The sequence below is a fragment of the Lactuca saligna genome, chromosome 4 (genome assembly GCF_052625555.1).
Source record: "Lactuca saligna cultivar CGN05327 chromosome 4, ASM5262555v1, whole genome shotgun sequence".
NCBI classification, from domain to species: domain Eukaryota; kingdom Viridiplantae; phylum Streptophyta; class Magnoliopsida; order Asterales; family Asteraceae; genus Lactuca; species Lactuca saligna.
Genome location: NC_136420.1, coordinates 89,108,598 through 89,129,137, shown reverse-complemented (window position 1 = coordinate 89,129,137; position 20,540 = coordinate 89,108,598). Strand labels below are relative to the sequence as shown.

The following is a 20,540-nucleotide window of genomic DNA, read 5'->3' as shown; positions in this document are numbered from 1 at the left end:
ATATATATATATATATAGTGGCGTAAGATTTTAGTTAAAGTAGATATCAGGATGGAATCGACAAAAAGTAAATTGATATTACGGGTAATAAAGTTGAAATACATTGCTATAATAGGTAAAAATCAAGGTACAATGGCTGCAACTTTTTTCTTAGAAATATAATGCATTATTGTAGAGTATCGAATGTTGTGAATATATTCGGTATCAAAGGATTATGTTCATAATGTTGAAGTTGTCCTGTTGTTTATATCGAAATTTACGTAATTATGGTATATCTATGTATTTCAAAGAGCCTTGTGTTTTAGTACTTAAGTATAGAAGTCTCTTTGTATATTTTGTGTTTATCGATAGCACTCTAACTACTGTTGTATCATAGCTTATAAGTATTACACTTTCTTAGAACATGTCTAGTACTATATAACCTTGCTGCTTTATTGAACTAAACACCGATTTATTTACATCCCATGTTCTTTACTTCACGTATTTGAAAAACGCTTTTCTTCGAACGAAGTTTGTGATTGTACAATTCAGTAATCAAGTTCCATTCAACCTGATTTGATTTCTTTTCGATTCAATTTTCTCATTCTTTCTGATCGAATCAATGGCAAACTTGAATGTTAACATGATGATCAATTTCACAAATCTTCTTGGATCTTCCACAAAAACCCAATGTTGCTTCTAGAGTATTACGATAAATGGTTTGATCGTATGGAAGACTAACTGAATGTAATTGATGAAGATCTATGGTGTCCAATTAGAGACGGTCTATTTCATGTGACTGTAGTTAAAGATGTTGGTATAGATGCTCAGAATGAAAACATTATGGTAACACGAATGAAGAGAGAAGCGAATGGCAAGAGATGCATACATGAACTGAGAGGTACATTACCTCCAATTGTTTACAACTATATTCGTGGTTATCAGATTACTTAAAGAGATCTAGAATACTTTCAAGGAGAAGTTTCAAGGCAATGAACGAACAGAGAAAAGTTCAGTGAGTTATATTTTGTATGAATTGTCTGAATTCAAGCAGAAAGATACATGGCCAATCGAAGCCTACTATGATAGATTCAATGATCTGATTTACAAATGTTCAAGGTACAATGTCTTTCGGTTAGTTATGGAATTCAAAATCACATTCATTCATGGTTTGATAAAGGAGTGGAAAGGCATTTGCATTATGATCAAATCTGAAGAAAATTTCGATTCATACTCTCTATCAAACATTTACAACATATTGAAAGGACATGAAGCTGAAGTGAAAGATATTACATATGAGAAGGCCAAAGCTAGTTTGCTATTGTTTTTAAAACCAACATCAATGAAGCCTATTCTAATATTGAAGATGGTGAAGATGAAGAAGGATTAATTGTGAACTTTGCTGATGAGGCAGTGGCTTACTATTCCAGTAATAATGTCATATTTTTTAAATGAAGCCAATAAAAGGAAACATCAAAAATAACTCTTTCAAGAAAAATACTTTGACATCCAACCCTGTTGTTGAGAATAAGAAAGAAGGAAGTTCTGGTGAGATGAATGTTAAGAAGAAGTTAATTGGTGACTCTCGTTATGACTATAATTATTGCAATGGAAAAAAACCATTTGGCAAGGGAATGTATGTTAAAGAGGCAGAAGGAGAAGTAGGATAAGATAAAGGATGAAGTCTATTATGCTTTGAATATCGAACAATTAAGGGCTATGTCAAAGTGTAACGCTCCAAAAATTACAAAGTGCAAATTTTCATTTTTAAAATCCAAAAGGAGCATCATTCATTCATTTAAAACCAATCAATTATGATAATGTATAAAATAGTTATCAGAGTACAAATCGTGTAATAAAATGCAGAAATATGGTGGATGCTATGTGATCATGTCGGGCCCTTCACTTTCGAGCCAGATGTACCTGAAACCACAAAGATAAAGCTGTAAGCACAAAGGTTAGTGAGTTTCCCCAAAACACCACATACCATACATATATAATGGTCAAAACATAACTTGGGTCCATTTCACCCCCTTCAGTCTCTTTCAACCTATACTAGGTCTATTTTACTCCATTCGGTCTCTTTCAACCGGTACTAGATATGTTTCACCCCCTTCAGTACCTTTCAACTGATACTAGGTCTATTTCACCCCCTTCAGCCTCTTTCAACCGATATCATGTCTATTTCACCCCTACAACTAAGCATACAATCATATCAACAAGAGTCACAAAGACAATAAGCACATATGGGCATAACAGTAAGTGTCACAAAGACAACCATAATCGTACAAACATAATCTTATGGGCCGACATTGGTGACTTCGACCCATGATTTCAGGTCTTTAGAGGGTGATGAAGGTTGAAATCCTATCCATTAAGTCCTTTATGTAGGGCCTAAAGCCCAGGGATTCATGTTTTTCTACAATCGACTGCGACACGGTAGCGAGTCAATTAAACTCACAGTCAAGAAAATAATCCCACGCCATGATGAAGCCCCACTATGCCTTGGCATCCCAAGAATAAATTTATAAAATTTAAATGAACTGATTCATACCTGAAACGGGTATTACAACTCTCCCCTACTGTAGAGGTTGAATTTAGTTGTGAGGTATCGAATCTTAATGATAGCTTCGTTAGTTTGTAATCTTATTACAAGGGCATATTATGTACGAAGTATATTGTTTTAGTCTGTTGTATTTTTTGTTCGCTTTCATCTTTCCTATAAATAGGGAAGTGTACTAGAGTAGATAAGAACTTTTCTTTGATTAATTTGCGTAACCTTGTCTAAACTCTCTATACCGATTGAAAGCTAATGGGAGCCAAACAGATTATATTTACTTCTTATGTTCATCAATCATACTTAACTTTGATCTTGTTATTCAATCTTGATTTCATTGCAACTACACCCACTTGAATCATAATTTGTCCTTGATGTCCGCCGATTGGAAATAACTCAGGGTAATGCTCTCTCATTTCCTCCTTGGGCTCCTATGTCCACTCTGAACCTTTGCGGTGCTGCCACTACAACTTTACCAAGCTCACAACCTTGCTACGCAAGGTCTTCGTCTGCTTATCGAGGATAGAAATTGATCTCTCTATATAATTCAGGCGCTCGTCCACCTAAATGTCTTCCAAAGGGACCGTTGCGGAATCATCAACTAAACACTTCCGTAGCTAAGAGATGTGAAAAGTATTATGGATCTTAATCAGTTCCTCGGGTAGATCCAAACGATATGCAATCCTACCCACTTGGGCAACCACCCTGAAAGGTCCAATATACCTGGGGCCTAACTTGCCCATCTTCCTAAATCGGATGACACTTTTCCACGGTGACACCTTCAAGAGCACCATATCCCCGTCCTGAAATTCTAAATATGATCGTCTTCTATCAGCATAACTTTTCTGGCAGCTCTGCGTGGTCTGCAACCTTCTGTCTACCTGTTGGATCAAATTAGTAGTCCAGAGTACCACCTTCATGCTACCTATGACCCGTTGATCGACCTCGCCCCAATAAATCAATGATGGCGTGGTAGCTGTTGTTGTAACAAAACTTAGTGAACAGAGATACATATCCCGGTTACCACCAAAATCTAGCACATATACTTGAAGCATGTCCTCCAAGGTTTGGGTAGTCCGCTCGCTCTGACCATCGATCTGAGGGTGAAAAGTCGTGCTGAAGTGTAACCGAGTATCCAACTTCTCATGGAACCTCTTCCAAAACTTGGAGGGGAACTAAACATCACGATCTGAAACCACTGATACTAGAACCCCATGTCATGACACTACCTCTCGGATATAAGTGCCTGCCAACTTCATTGTAGAGATTATCTCCTGAATGGTAATAAAATGAGTGCTCTTGGTCAATAGATCCACGATGAACTAAATCGAATCCACTCCCCACATTGTCTGTGGCAACTTCGTAATGAAGTCAATCGTGATCTCTTCCCATTTCCAAATGGAAAACCCAACGGCTCCATTTTTCCGTGAGGTCCATGTACCAAGCCACATCCTGCTTCATATAGGGGCACTAATAACTGGGTTAGAGATCACTATACATATTTGTCTCACCCCAGATAAATTGAAAATCTCAACTTGTGTGTCTCTTCCATCAAAATCTGCCGCACACCGCCATAGTATGGAACCTAGACTCTCTGATGAAGGGTCAACAATACCCGACTATCATAATCAAAGGAAGCCAGCTCATCCACTATGCGCTCAGTCTTTCGATGCTCCTCTTTCATAGCCGCAACCCCGAATCTACTCTAATAGTGGAGTAATCACCATCTTACATGTATTTCGTGTATCTCTCACTAGTGGATTTAAAAACCTCGCGAATTAACTTGGGTTATAGGTGTGGTTCTGGGTGTATTGATTGCATCTTTTGATGTAACTAGTTATTCCTTACTTCAGGAAAAAATGGTTATTAGGCAGTGAAAATTGTAACAGGTCATCCTCAGAAAAACATCCATGATGGGAGTACTGTCTGCCTTGCGGTTGAGAGCATCGACCACCACATTGGCCTTCCCTGGGTGATAAAGGATCTCATAATCACAATCCTTTACCACATCAATCCACCTGTTCTACCTTATATTTAGATTTTGTTGGTTAATCAAATATCTCAAGCTCTTGTGGTCTGTGTAAATGATACAATGAACCCCATACAACTAATGTCTCCAAATCTTGAAGGCAAAATCCATAGCCCCAACACCAAGTCATGAGTAGGATAAATCGCTTCATGAGGCTTTAGCTGCTTCGAAGCATAAGCTATCACACACCGCCTCTACAAAAAAACTACACCCAATTCCGAAATTGATGTATCAGAATACGCCACGAAATCATTCACACCCTCTGGCAAGCTCAAGATCAGAGCCTCGCATAACATCTGCCTCAAAGTCTAAAACGTCACTTGCTGCTCTAACCCCCAACGGAAAGTAACAAACTTCTTCGTTAACCTAGTCAACAGAACTACAATCTTGGAGAAGTTCTTGATGAACCTCTGATAATACCTTGCTAAATCCAAGAAGCTCCGAATCTCAGATGATAATACCTTACTAAATCCCCTACTCATTGACAAGGTGCCCAAAAACTACACCTTGCACAACCAAAACTCACACTTGGAGATCTTGGCATAAAGTCTCTCCCTCCTTAGAGTCTCAAGAACCTCTCGCAGATGATCCTCATGTTTCTCCATGGTCTTATAATAGACCAATATATCATCACACTACAACAAAATGAAGCTAATGCAACCCCACTAAAAGGTTGCATTAGGCCTTGTAAAAGTTGCATAATACCTAAAGCAACCTTTTACCAAAGGTTGCATTAGGTAAAGTTGCATTAGATCTAAAGCAACTTTTTTCTTCGAAAATGCAACCTTTTTTGAGATAGTTGCAAATCTTTTTTAAATGCAACTTTTTTTATTGCAACGTGTGTTATGCAAAAGCAACCTTTTTAATACTCATATGTAACTTTTTTACACTTGGATGCAACTTTTTTTAACTATTGTAGTTACGAAAATGCAACTTTTTTATAATCAAATGCAACCTTAATTATGTTTTCTAGTAAAGAATTGCAACCTTTCTATATGGCATATGCAACCTTTGTTATGTCTTTAAATGAAAAAAATGCAACCTTGTTTATAGTCAAATGCAACTTTGTTTTTGTGAGTTTTCTAATTTCAATGCAATATTTTTTTTCCTAATCATATAGATGCCACATATGTTTACTACATTGTTACAAATATAAATTACTACTAAAATTTCACCTTAAAAATAATAACATAAATATATTATATAATTTTATGGTCTCCTTTGACATATCTAAATTCAAAATAATAACCATAAATCAAAGTCAACACAAAGTTGTCAACTATAATCACAAAAAAATAATTAAAAACATTCTAGATGTGTCTTAAACATAGACGATAAATCATATTAGCAACTATCGGCCTTCTCGAGGTTGTTGTTCCGCTAACTTTCGCATCATGGCTTCAAGGTTTTCTTGCTGTTTTTTAATATCTATTTGCATAGCTTTTAATTCGGCCTGCTTTTTTTCATGGTCCTCTTGAATCTCTTTCCGCATTTCAATCAACTCATTTCTTTCAACTTCATTTGCTTTGAATGATTCCATAAGTCCCGTCGGAATCATGTATGATGCATCACCACCACCCACTTTTTTTATCAATCTATTAGTAACGCCTCTACCATAAAGTCGACGGTATCCATCATTCTCTTTTTTCATCACAATCATATAAGGATCTATGGCATCACTTTCATCTTCTAGATGTTCATACTTCTTCATTTGTTCCTACAAGATTATTAAAAATGAATATGATAATTTTACTAAAGCATCTACCATTAAAAAGTTGTTAATATTGTAAAAAAAATTGCATTTAAATGCAGAAAAGAACAACTTTTTTATTGTTTAAATGACAACTATTTGATGTCCAAAAATCTGCTATCAAAAGACTGTTTTTATGTAAAAAAAAACTGCATTTTAACATCTAAAAAAACTGCATCTTAAAACATTTTTTTTTCGTGTAAAAGACAGCTATTTGATGTCCAAAAATCTGCTATCAAAATAGTGCTTTTATGTAAAAAAAAAAACTGCATTTTAGCATCTAAAAAAATTGCATTTTAACATCTAAAAAACTGCATTGAAAACAATTTTTTTTATTTTGTAAAAGACAAGTATTTGATGTCCAAAAATCTGCTATCAAAATACTGTTTTTATGTGTAAACAAAAAACTGCATTTTAACATCTAAAAAAACCGCATTTCAACATATAGAAAATTATATTTTAACATATAAAAAATTGCAATTTAATGTCTAAAAACTGCAATTTAACGTCTAAAAAGATAGTTTACTATTAAAAGGGAAAATTATTGTAAAATTGAAATATAAACTTACAATTTTATTTGCCGTGTCATCATATGTATCGACATATACATGCCCATCTGTCCTTTTACGTGTACGTTCAAACATTTGACTTAGAGTTGGGAATTCCTTGTTTGGATCTTCATTTTTCTATACACATGATAACATAAATATCAACAAGAAAGTATCAAAATGTGGGAAAATATAAACACAAATCACAAGCAAAAAGAAGACATTAATTACCATTTCGTCACGAATTCTAGCAAAACTTTTTGGACCAGCCGTGTGCATATTTTTTAGAGACTTGCGTATTTCTTTTGCCCGCGAACAACGTTTCTACACACACATTAATATATAAAACTCCATTGACCAAATACACCTAAAGACAAATCAAATATTAACAAACACTGGTAATAAAGAAAATGTTTTTGAAATTACCGCCACATCTTTTTTATTCCATAACACTAATAGTTTTGAGAACTCTTCTTGAGGAATGCATTCAGGTCGATTCTTCCATCTTGTTTTATTGTCCTTAAATTGATAGAAGTGTTTTTTCTTGAACCTACATTTGTATACCTTATACAAATTTCCAATTGTCCTAAGAACCCAAGTTTTAGCATCATCGGGCACATCATATTTTCCCTTAAAAAAATTAGTAATTAGTAAAAAGGAAGGAAAATAAAAAAGGATAGAAGAATAAAGCTACCTAAAAACTTACCAATACATACTCCCATATCTTATCTTTATGTGGAACTTTGTGCCATGAAGTACATGTCAATGGTGCATAACTATGGGTACGAGCTATTGTACCCAAAAACCGAGAGAATTTTCCTACTACATCCTTCCCCTCTATTATCGGTCCAACGGGTTGTCCATATTCATTACATATAATAACCTCACGTTGATTAACATTTCGTGTGTGAACGGAATGTAACATTGTTGGTCCTCTTTTCTTGGGTGTAGAAATTACTACATTCCAACATAGAATTATATATATATATATATATATATATATATATATATATATATATATATATATATATATATATATATAAACCAAAAGCATGATCAAGTAGTGAAGTTGAACCTGTTTCCTTTTCTAATTGGGGTTCTTCTAATTGTTCTTCAAAAAGTACATCATCCTCATTTCCCAAATCGTCATCGCTATCATCAACTTCAATCTCATTTTCAATATTTGCATAGTTCAAATGGTCCATGTCTTCATGGTCATCATTTTGATCAACATCATCTTCTAATTAAGGAGTAAATATAACAGCAATAATAAATAGCAATTACAAAAAAATATAACAAAAAATGAAATATTCATTAAACTAAACGAAAGTACCTTCACATTGCGCAAGACGTCCTTCATTAACATTATCTTTCAAACCAAATTGCTCCATATCAGCTGCAATAACATCAAAAATCGTAGAAACGTAAATTAATATAACATGTAGTTTTATGAGGTGACTTTGTTATTTCTCATTAATTAAATAAACATTTAGATTGACAAGATACTACCTTGAGATATCTCATCATCCTCATCCTCATCAACAAGAGCCAATTGTCTCGTTGCTCCACTTATGATACAATTATGCTTTTCCGCATTTTGTTTGAATACCTCTCTTTCCCTTTGCGGTCCTTTATTCCTCAAGATTAAGTCACCCATACTAGTCTTTGATCTAGATTGTTTTTCTTTAGTTGCATTCGAAACCAATGGATACTTATTCGAGACATTTGGAGCAATCACCCGACGTTGCCTTGTTAAATTAGCAAGTCTATTCATGGACATTGGTGCAATATATTGTGGACGATGTTGCTGTAACAAATTTACTTTTCATTATTAAATATCAACATCAAAATAAAACAATTACAGATTTGCTAATATGATTACCTTTTTGGATACTTGAACACTTCTAGCAACTTCGTGGTAATCTCCATCAATATCATCACCCAAATCAGGAATATAGTCTGAATCTCTAGCACCGATATACGTTGGTTTCACTTGTTTTTTCTTTGGTTTTTGACTTTCTACCAAACTTGTCAAAGAATTTGCAATGCTTTTAACTCCCAAATCTTTTAGTCTTGCTTGGTTTTCTTTTATCCTCAAAAGTCTATTCTTCTCATAATCATTCATTTCTTTTTGTGCACTTTGATCTTGCTTGTTTTGTTTTCCCATTATCGGCCTGCTCAAAAGTGACATTATCAATTTAAGTTCAAAATACATAATAATAGCATTGTAGTATCACTTACATGTAATTTTTTTCCTACAATCATAAAATTAAATAAAAAAAGAAACAAGAAGCTGACAAATAAGGCACAATGCAACTCCAGTACTTACGATTAAACTGAATCGAAAGGAACCTGCAAAACAACCACACATGCACCTCTAATTTAAAATCTAAAAAAAGGTAAAAATAAAAGACATGAAAATTATTCCACAAAGATAAACATCACATTATAAAATAAAATCTATCAAATGTAGAAAAAAAAACTTTGTTTTTCAGTTACCTTCAAACCTAAACTTTCACAAAGTAGTGACTTATTATCACTTGCTTATTATTCAATGCATAAAATGACATGAAATAATTTAGGTAAACACAAAAAGTTTAAAGAATTAAACTATCTTATTACAAAAATGTAAAAGAAAAGTAAATATTAATATTATTGTCAGTATCTCAATGAGCCTCGTCTTCTTCTGCTTCCATCCAATCCCATAATGTATCGTCATAATCAGAATCGCCTCCACTGTCACTATTAGCTTCATCAGCCCCATCTAAATTTGTATTTGCATCAACTACAAGAGGAGGCATATCATGTCTTGACAATTGAATCTCATGTTCACCAACTTGTGCAAAAGAATTTAACCCATCCTCATTAGGCTCGGACCAATACGAGTCACCAATAGTTTCACTGCTTTCATCTTTGAGGTCATAGATATCTCTAGGAACCCTATTGAGAACATAATGCAAAAAGTCTTCTATAGGGTCTGCTACGTAGAACACCTGGTTTACTTGGGAAGGCATGACAAAAGGATCGTCTGAAGAGCAAAACTTATTAAAATTAACACATGTTAATCCATAATCATCTTTCTCTACTTGGTACCACTCACAACGAAACAAAACAACTTTGAACTGCGACCAATAGTCGAGTTCAAGTATATCCAAAATTCTACCATAGTAGTCAACATTCCCCATAGCTGGATTTTTGTCTCTAGAACTTGCAAAGCTAGGAGTTATAGCCGTAATAGAAACACCACTATTTTGAGTCTGGCATTTAGCATCTCGTGATTTGGTATGAAACCTATATCCATTGACATAATACCCGTGATATCTCTTTGAAGTAGGACTAGGACCCTTAGCAAGCCAAAAAATATGATCTGGAACATTATTACTTTTAACTTTCTCCTTTAACCAGTTGGCGAATTCATTACTATGGTTTTGGGCGCGTGCCCATCGACTTTTCTGTGGTTGGGTGTCAATATAAACTTTATGCTCACTGCATCATCACGTAGAAAAAAGAAAATTAAATGTGAATTAAGTTTTATCATACATTTAATTTGAAGAAATGAGATGCTATAAATTGATTACTTACTTGATATATTCATCAACTTGTGCACAATCAGAATTGAATAAGGCATAACGATGTGCTTGTTCCCTTAAAATAAGATCTAAAGTTATAAGCTTCCCTTTTCTTCGCTTTTTACCTCCAATAGGATGACCCTTATTGACAAATATTGGTCCACCAGACTCATGTTCTTCATCCATATCATCGACATCTTTTGAACCCCTATTAAGTCTTGTTTTTACTCCATCATGCATATAGCGTGAGCAAAAAGTCAAACATTCTTCAATCAAATATCCTTCTGCTATGGATCCCTCTGGACGACTCTTATTTCGCACATATGACTTCAACTTACATAGGTATCTTTCCATAAAATACATCCATCTATATTGAACAGGTCCTCCAAGTCTAACTTCGTTTACTAAGTGGATAGGTAAGTGCACCATTATGTCAAAAAACGTTGGCACAAATATTTTCTCAAATTCACACAATATTTGAGTTATTTCTAATTGTAATCTGTCAAGTTCCTCGGGCCTAATTACCTTGCTACACAAACTACGAAAAAAACCACCCAACCTAATCAATGGGATTGCAACATGCTTTGGTAATGATTTTCTCACTGCAACTTGAAGCAAGTAATGCAAAAAGATATGAGCATCATGACTCTTGTAACCCGAAAATTTCTTTTCTGAAGAATTAACACATCGGGCAATATTAGATGCACATCCATAAGGCAACTTTGCTTCCTTCAAAACACGACAAAAAATTGCTTTCTCCTTTGATGACATTGAAAAACATGCGTTGTGGAATATAACATTCTCACCATCTTCAGAAAGTTCTGGTTGAAGTCGTTCTTTAATGCCTAACTCCAAAAGGTCAAATCGAGCTTTTACATGATCCTTTGACTTTCCACTAATATCCAACACTGTCCCTACCACATTATCAGTTAGATTTTTTTCGATATGCATTGGGTCAAGATTATGTCGGCATTCAATAAATTTCCAATAGGGCAATTCAAAAAATATTGACCTCTTTTTCCATGGGCAATTACTATCATTTTTTTTCTTTTGTGTCTTCCCAAATATATTTTGAAAGCTAGACAACTCTCTCAAAGCTGCATCTCCTGATAGGGGTTTTGGATAAGGTCTTTTTTCAGTTTTACCATTGAAAGCACTTTTATTACGTCGCCATGGATGTAGAGCATCTAGAAACCTGCGATGATCCATATAGCATGTCTTCTTACTATGCTTCAGTTGGAGTGAACTGGTTTCATGATTACAACATGGACATGCGAATTTTCCTTTAGTTTTCCACCCTGACAACATGGAATAAGCTGGAAAATCACTAATTGTCCATGTTAAGGTTGCATACATTCTAAAGGTTTCATCTTTATATTTATCATATGTCTCTAACCCATCAACCCATAATTCTTTCAGCTCCTCAATTAAAGGTTGCAAATAAACATCAATGTTATTACCTGGTGAGTCAGGTCCAGGAATTAACAAAGACAACATAAAGTATTCGGGTTTCAGTGACATCCATGGAGGTAAATTATAGTTAACTAATACCACAGGCCAAGTGCTATGAGCAATGCTCATTGTTCGAAATGGATTAAATCCATCACTTGATAACCCTAACCTTACATTTCTAGTTTCTTTTGCAAATTGAGGATACAAAGAATCAAATTTCTTCCAGCTTTCCCCATCAGCAGGATGTCGTAAGTTTCCATCATTAGGACGTCCTTTGTCATGCCACGTCATATATTTAGCTGTTTCAGAGCACATGAAAAGTCTTTGGAGCCTTGGTTTTAAAGGAAAATGCCACACAACCTTAGCAGGAATATTTGAAGATTTTTTGAAATGCTCATTGACATGCTTGCTCGCTTGTTTCTCATCCATTTGTTTCCACTTAGAGGTATGACAGACGTGGCAGGTATCGTCTTCTTCATGATCCTTCCAGTATAGCATGCAATCATTCGGACATGCAGGAATCTTTTTGTAATCAAGCCCCAAATCCTTCATGATATTTTTAGCTTGTGTAAAACTAGCAGGAAGTTTTGCCTCAGGAATCACCTCTTGAAAAAGTTGTAATAGATCATTAAATGCTACATTACTTAGCCCATGAAGCGTCTTGTAGAGAAAAAGTCGGATGATGAAAGATAGCTTTGTGAAATTTTTACAACCTGGGAACAACTCTTGCTTTCCTTCTTCCACCAATTTATAGAACATTTTGGCCTCTTCATTTAAGCCTTCTTGAACCATACTTATTTCTTCTGCCACATCTCTAAACCTATCATGCAATAATTCATCAAAATTGTCATGCATACCAGCTCCATCATCGTCTATGGCGATATTAGACATAGATTGTGAGGATTTTTCTCCATGAAAAACCCATACATAGTAGTTTTCTACAAACCCATACCCTTTTAAATGGTCAAATACTTTATCCCTTCGATACCAATAGCGGTTCTTACATCGTTTGCAAGGACAACAAATTTGACCATCCTTTGCTACCTTAGCAAACGAGGCATTAAGAAATTCAATGACACCAGATTCAAACTCAGGTAACCGTCTAGGTAAATACATCCAATCTCTAACATTTCCCATGTCTCTCATACCCTGAAGTGAATAGAAACATTAAACTATAGTAAAGAGTAAAGATCTACTAGTTAGAAGCCAAATTGTTTATTGGTTAAGAAACATCAAAAGAACCTAGACGGTTTCACCAAATTTTGTATTGTAATCAAATACTTTTATTTTTATCCTAAAATAGTTTGCTGCAAGAACACTAATCGCCACTGCAAAACTATCAATCGCCGCCGCATTGCGCGGGTCTCCTACTAGTATATATATATATATATATATATATATATATATATATATATATATATATATATATATATATATGGAGTGTACAACTCCTAATGTAATGACATTGCTATGCATCCGGTTTAGCCATGGATTTTATCCGAGGGTATTTTGGTAGACTCGGTGAAATAAAAGGTTTGCATGTAGAGGGGCAGTTTTGGTATTTTTATTATGAAGTTTGTTACAACTAGATATTTACACTCTAATGAGTGACGATTATACAAGGGTATATGTGTGATTGTCAGTTTCAAATAGCATCATGCTTTCATTAGTAAGATAGGAAGCAAGCTTTTCCTGTGTTCGGAAGGAATATATATAGTATAACAGATCCTGCTCAATTAGTAAGATGGTGATCACTTTTATCAACGTTTCCTGATCGCACTACTGTTCCTGTTATACACTGCATCTATAACTTGACATCGGTAATACTACTACAGAACAAATAAGCATATTATGTGGAATTTGATATGACTATTTATTTGATCCAAAGAAAACATTGTAATTCAGAAGCATGCATCAACTTTGTCTTAATCTTCAATTTTGGAATGGACTTCTCCCATTTACCACAATCAAAGATTACAATTCTCTTAAGAGGGAGAGACCGTGTTGATCTAACAGGCCCAGACACATTTGAAATAATGCAATTATATAACTGCCATTTGGCTGTGCGTTTTGCCCAGAGGAAAGGGGAACTAATGGAACACTACAAATCTACAATAGATGATGTGAACCTGATCCCACATTGGAGGCTGAAGAAAGAAAACAGAAGCTGGGTTGTTGCATAAAAGGTGAGGGCAGGAGAATGGTTCACAGTTGAACTTGAATTCACGATGGATTTTTTTTGGGTATAAGTCCCATATATGTTGTAATGTTCTACTCCCTGTTTTAGTATTATGGTGTTTGGTATTGATTTATGGAGGGGCTGTTTAGTACTTATAACTTGAAAGCAGGGATTATTTTTGCGAATTTGTGTAGGGGTTGTTTGGTATTTTTCTATTATAAATCAAGGTAAATAAATATCATATGTTCTGTATCTACCTTTCTTTCAAATATGATCATGTTTAACATGTATACGCATGGTAAATCATCAAACAAAGAACTTTGAATCAATTAGCTATGCTCTGAAGCAAAAGTCTACTGAATTATATCAAGTAAAAGAGTAATTTGAGAAAAAAAAGGTACAGGGTCATACCTGGTTTGGGTAGACAGACTTAAGCAAGAAGCTTTGATGAAATTGACAATTAGATGAGGGTATTCCGCCTCCTGGCACCTGTGGAAGATTATCCGAGAGTAGAGAAAATATTTAGCAACTCAAATCGGAGAGACGAAATAGCTTGGAATCGATTAGGTTAAATGAAATTTCAATTAGCTATTATCGCTTGCCTTGAATAGAAAAGGTACGAAGATAACTAAGTCTTGGAGCCTTCAATGGTGTGAATCGAAACTTTGGAAACGAGATGAACAGTACCAATGAATGGCACTGTGAGCCTGCTACCTTCAATGGGAGTGATTGCCTGATTCTCGACTTAGGGTTGAGAGGAGTATGACGTCGATTGAAATATCAGATGTAATTGGGTATAGCGTGCTTTTAGTTGAAAAGTCAAATATTGGAAATTATATTGTATGATTTAGTTACAGGGAAATAAAAAAAAATTAGCGGGAATTGAAATAAAAGGATATTTATTGAGAGGGAAAATGAAATTAGATAAGATATGTAAATCAATTTTTTTAAAAATAAATGTACGATAAATATATTTAAAGAAAATTTGAACTTTATTTGATAATAATAATTAATATGTTGGATATTATATTTAAATTATATATAAAAGTGTTTTAATTAAATTTTGTTTATTTTATTTTCTAATTTAGATTTCAAAATTATAAAACATGGAACTTTACCCTAAAAATTGCATTCATGTTTTAACAATACAACTTTTGTAATAAAAGTTGCAATTTTTAACAAAATATGTAACCTTTTAGAAAAAAGTTACAGTGTTAAATATAATTTGCAACTTTTTTAAAAAAAGTTACAATTTTTAATATAACTTGCAACTTTTATAAAAAAAGGTTGCAATAAATCTTTTAATGCAACCTTTTTGTTGGACAGGATCTTATTTATAATCAAATGCAACTATTGTTAAAAGGTTGCATCTAAAAGGTTACATTAGACTCATTTTGTAGTAGTGTCAATAAATACAATAATAGATCAATCCAAAATTAGTCTGCACACACGGTTCATGAGATCCATGAACGCAACTGGGGTATTAGTGATCTAGAAAGGCATCACCACGAACTCGTAAGGACCATAATGAGTCCTGAAAGCATTCTTCTGTACATCCTTATCTATGACTCTCGTCTGATGGTAATCTAAATTCAGATCAATCTTGGAGAACTAAGATGCACCCTGTAACTATTTGAATAAATCATCAATCCTCGGAAGTGAATAATGGTTCTTCAACATTAACTTGTTCAACTCACGATAGTCAATGCACATGATACGGAAGCCATCCTTCTTATTCACAAATAAAATTGGCGCTCCCCATGGTGAACTACTTGGTCTGATAAACCCATTGTCTAACAGCTTTTGTAGCTATGTAGACAACTCTTGCATCTCTACTGGTGCAAACCAATAAGGTGCCTTGGCTATCGAAGCCGCACCTGATACTATATCAATACAAAACTCCACCTACATCTCTAAAGTTAGTCTAGGCAAGTCCTCCAGAAACAATTTTGAATACTCTCAAACTACAAACACCTCTTTAATCGTCATCTCCCTCTCTATCCTAGTTTCCAAAACCTAATCCATAAAAACCCAAACATCCCTATTGAAGATATCTCTTAGCTCTCGCAGCTAAACAGAGAGTCGATCCGTGCGGAGCACCCTCACCCTGAATAACTAGTTCTCCCCTACTTGGGTTTGAACCCACACTAACTGGTGGCCGCAATCAATCATCACCCTATTAGGGCTCAACTAGTCCATCCCCACAATGCCCTTGTTTTCGTGCAAAGGAATAGGAACCAAATCGGTAGAATACCTATCTCAGAACAACTTAAGAGTACAATGCCAATGAACTACTGATACACTTACTGAATGATCATCAATTATCTCTACATCCAATGGATAATTCAGCTCCTTAGGAGCATCATTAAACCTCTTAATGAGTGCATGAGATAAAAATGATTGGGTAGCACCTGTATAAAAAAGAACTAAAGAAGGCAATCTGTCCACTAAGAATGTCCCCATAACTACGTCAGGAGTCGCACATGCCTCCTTGACCATCAACTGAAAAGCCCTGATTTTCACTACAGGGGCCACCTGATTGCTCTCCCAATCATCAATGATCCTCAACATCATTGGGCGGGTACTGCAACCGCTCCTCTAGTAAAACTCGAGAAATCGACCTTCTTGTGGCCCCTCTAATTTTAATGAAAGAGGATTAGACCTGAAACATGGGTAGTGGTGGTGGCAGTGCAATTCCTGCCTAAGTGTAATGTCTTGTTGCACTTAAAGCAGCCCGAACCACCTGCCTTGCAAACTTTGTCATGCGTCTTTCTGCACTTCCCACAATGGCTCTGACTCTGCTGAACCTTCGATCAAGAATCAAAACCCTTGGGTTTCTTTGTTGAAACCCCAGTCGTCTACACCTGCTCTCTCTTCCACTTCCTGATGTGCTTCAAATCAATTCCCTGTTCTAGGGCCCTAGATATCATGTCCTTCAATGTCGGACAAGCTGAAAAGTTAACAAACTCCATGATATCTGATCTCAACATGTCATGGTACCAAGTCTTCCTCATCTCCTCGTCTACAGCATACTTGGGATACCAATAAAGCTCTCTCTTTTAAGTTGGCGGTGATCTCTGCCATAGTCTCAGTCATCTGCTGCATATCCAGGAACTCCCTCGTTAGTTGTTTTTCCTTAACAACCGGTGTAAACTTTGCTTAAAACCAGGTAACAAAATCTGACCAAGTCATGGCATCAATGGCTGGGGCTCCCAAAGCATAACGAACCTCCTTCCAACCTCGGGCTCGCCCCCATATACATCTTGCAGCAAACCTTACCTTCGACCCCTTGGGGCAGAAGCTACTCATCTGAGCACACTGTATTTTCGTTATCCATCGTCTGACAGCAATAGGGTCCTTCTCCCCCAAAGAAATCTGGCGCCCCAAATCCCCTGAAATCCTTGAAGGAGACAGTGCGGGCTCCATATTGACCAACAACTAAATCGGCCCTAAAAATCCATAGATGATCCTCCATTAACTCGATGATACCCTCCTTGATCGATTCGAACATCACTGGGTTCGCATCAAGGATGCCTTTCGTAATCTCAAACACGATGCACTCGCACAATCCCTCTTTAATTGGTTTGGTTCCCGAGCCCAAACTAGATCTAAATCCTGAACCTCCCGTTCCTCCACATTTCATCTCCATGATGAAACATAATACATAAATAATAGATATACGCACGAAGAGGTTAACACTCCCAAAGTTTCCCAAATTCATCAAGGCCATCCTTGTCTTGGGTATAAATCATGTGCTTTTAGTAGTAGAGGTCCAATACTATCTTTCACACCTATCTATAACTTCCTCAAGGACTATCTTAAATCATCCAAGTCACCTCCTTATAATAACTACTTCACTCGTACTATAGAGTTCTCTACATGCTAAAACATTTCCTAGGCTTTCCTAGGGTTTCTTTCCACACCACTCTCTACTATCAACTGCAGAAGAGACTCCCCTCTAATTCCTTCTACTATCTCATGTATATAACTGCATGTCATCAGTACCAAATAATTTTTTACTCCTAGGTCCCACTAACGGTTGGACTCAAACAAGAGCTGCACAATATAGCTGAACGTAACCTTCGAGGATTACCTAATCACCACAATATGTAAGTTATTGTATTCTCTTAATAACTGTACAACACTAGTGGAATCCCTAGAAGCACAAAGCAAACAACATTCAAGCATTGAGTTCTAAACCAGAGCACTACCTAGCCGCCTCTATCTAATCATCTGAAATCCATACTAGCATGCAGTTCTAAGAGTTTATACAACTGGCACACAAAGGCATCTCTCCTAGCATCATAATATGCAATTTTGAGAAGATCCTTAGCCCTAATCTAGCATGATATACACAAATACTTATACTAAAACAATAACATGCATACCTATTTTGGGAATACTTACATAAGCCCGGTTGATTGAATTCATCGTATCCTCCTTTTCTTTCTTTTTTTTTAAAACCTTTTTAGAAAAATAAATTTCTTATAAAAGATTTTTAGAAATCCTTAGTTTGAGTTTAGATACACACGTGAGTGTGCTCAAATCCATCAAACCAAGGCTCTGATACCACCTTTTAATGCCCAAAAAATTACTAACTAAAATTTTCATTTTTAAAATCCAAAAGGAACATCATTCATTCACTTAAACCCCATCAATCATGATAATGTATAAAATAGTTATCAGAGTACAAATCATGTCATAAAATGCTGAATACTGGTGGATGCGGTGCGATCATGTCGGGCTCTTTCCTTTCGAACTGGAAGTACCTGAAACCATAAATATAAAGTTGTAAGCACAAAGCTTAGTGAGTTTCCCTAAGATACCCCATACCATACATACATAATGGTGAAAACATAACTAGGTCTATTTCACCGCCTCTGATCTCTTTCTACCGGTATGGGGTTTATTTCTCCTTCTTCGGTCTCTTTCAACCAGTACTGGGTCTATTTCACTGACTCCGGTCTCTTTCAACCGGTATCAGGTCTATGTTTAGATTCCATTTCAGGTTAAAATGAGCAACAAGGTGAGCAAAACTCATGCAAGGCTAAATATCTCACCTAAAATCTACATCCACAAGATATATTGCTCATGGGACTTTGGATAGTCATAAAGTTGCAACCTTTATCAAATCAAATGAAACAAACATCACTTATGGACCAAAATAAGCAAATAAGGCTAGATCTGAAACCATAGAATCATGAAAATGGAGACTTGAGGACTTACTAATGGTCCATAGATTGATTCCAAGGATAAGGAGAAGCTGTTGGTTTATCTTTGGTCTAGCACCTTCTTCTACTTCCTTCAAAATGCAACCAAACATCACAAAAAGCTTAATATCACACAAGGGAAGGGTTACGATTTCAATTCTTGAGAGAGTAATGGAGGTTGAAACTGTAACACTCGAGTTGGTAAGTTTTGAATTTAAACCTTTGTATTTTGGTCCTTAAGCTAGTATGCAGGGCGTACTAATCTTATGTTGTGATCACGGATCTAATCCACGTACATTGGGTATACGTGGAGTACGCATGATGTACGTGAGCATAAGTGAAACCCTAATTTTTAGGGTTTGCACCCTATTTAAACCTCATGATAGCCTCATTTGTTCATATTTAGCCAACCTCCACCTTCCTTTATCCAGAAATCGAAACCTTAGTGTGTTTTTGTGATTTTTGATACTTAAAAAGTGTTTGTTGGTGATTTGTGAAGGAGAAAAAGAAGACGGCCATTTATAGAAGTTTCTTGAGCTTGAAGATTCATGGTTAGCTCATAAATTGCTAGCTTTTTGAGGTAAAAAGCTCACATCTTGATATTCCATGATGCTACATCTAGTTATCTTGTTATTTTTATGGTTTTTGAGTCCTTGGAGCGATTGATGATCTTCTTGACTCACTCTAGAAGTATTGGTGTCAGATCTAGGCTTCTTTTGGTCCACTTGTTTAAAAAAATGCGAGCTTTATGGTGTATCTTGAACCATGCATGTGTTAAGACCTTTATTAATCTCTTTTTGAGCGCCTGGACCCATTAATCCATGTATGTGTGTGAAGTTTCCAACTTTTTGTGATACGTGGTCTTATATAATCAGATATGAGAGTTTGGATTAAAGTCTCCATGGATTAAGTGCTTAATGAAGTTAAGTGGCCAACTGGGGAGTACGATGGGCGTACGAAGCTGGTACGCTGTACGTACTAACCTAGAGGGTGTACGCTAAGCGTACAAGCTGGGTATACCCCGCATACTCAATAGGTGGGCTTCGGATTTGGGCTTCTCGATTTTGGGCCCATGTTTAGACCTTAGGAGATTAGGGTCTTGTTGGTCTATCAGGTTTCTATTTTTTAGTTGATGCTTTTATATTGGGTTCTTTTGGATGAAAGCCCACGAAGGGATTTAGGCCCAATTTGGAAGATTGGGCCATAATTGGGCTTTGGGTGACCATTTTGGAATTGGGCCTTTTGTTTAGTTGGTTTGAGTAGTGGC

General features: G+C 35.7%; 2 protein-coding genes across 2 annotated transcripts; both read right to left on the bottom strand.

Annotated features, from left to right (window-relative positions):
• Window positions 1-5,741: 5,741 nt before the first annotated feature.
• Window positions 5,742-7,816, bottom strand: LOC145038678 (uncharacterized). The gene is made up of 5 exons (XM_078986959.1): window positions 7,570-7,816; window positions 7,290-7,493; window positions 7,095-7,187; window positions 6,885-7,001; window positions 5,742-6,282 (listed from the first exon to the last, which is right to left on the bottom strand). Exons 1-5 carry the CDS (start codon window positions 7,786-7,788, stop codon window positions 5,917-5,919), a joined length of 999 nt encoding a protein of 332 aa, XP_078843085.1. The 5' UTR covers window positions 7,789-7,816; the 3' UTR covers window positions 5,742-5,916.
• Window positions 7,817-10,766: 2,950 nt separating this feature from the next.
• LOC145039874 (uncharacterized) lies at window positions 10,767-16,637 on the bottom strand. The gene is made up of 3 exons (XM_078987877.1): window positions 16,371-16,637; window positions 10,958-13,033; window positions 10,767-10,799 (listed from the first exon to the last, which is right to left on the bottom strand). Exons 1-3 carry the CDS (start codon window positions 16,635-16,637, stop codon window positions 10,767-10,769), a joined length of 2,376 nt encoding a protein of 791 aa, XP_078844003.1.
• Window positions 16,638-20,540: the final 3,903 nt, after the last annotated feature.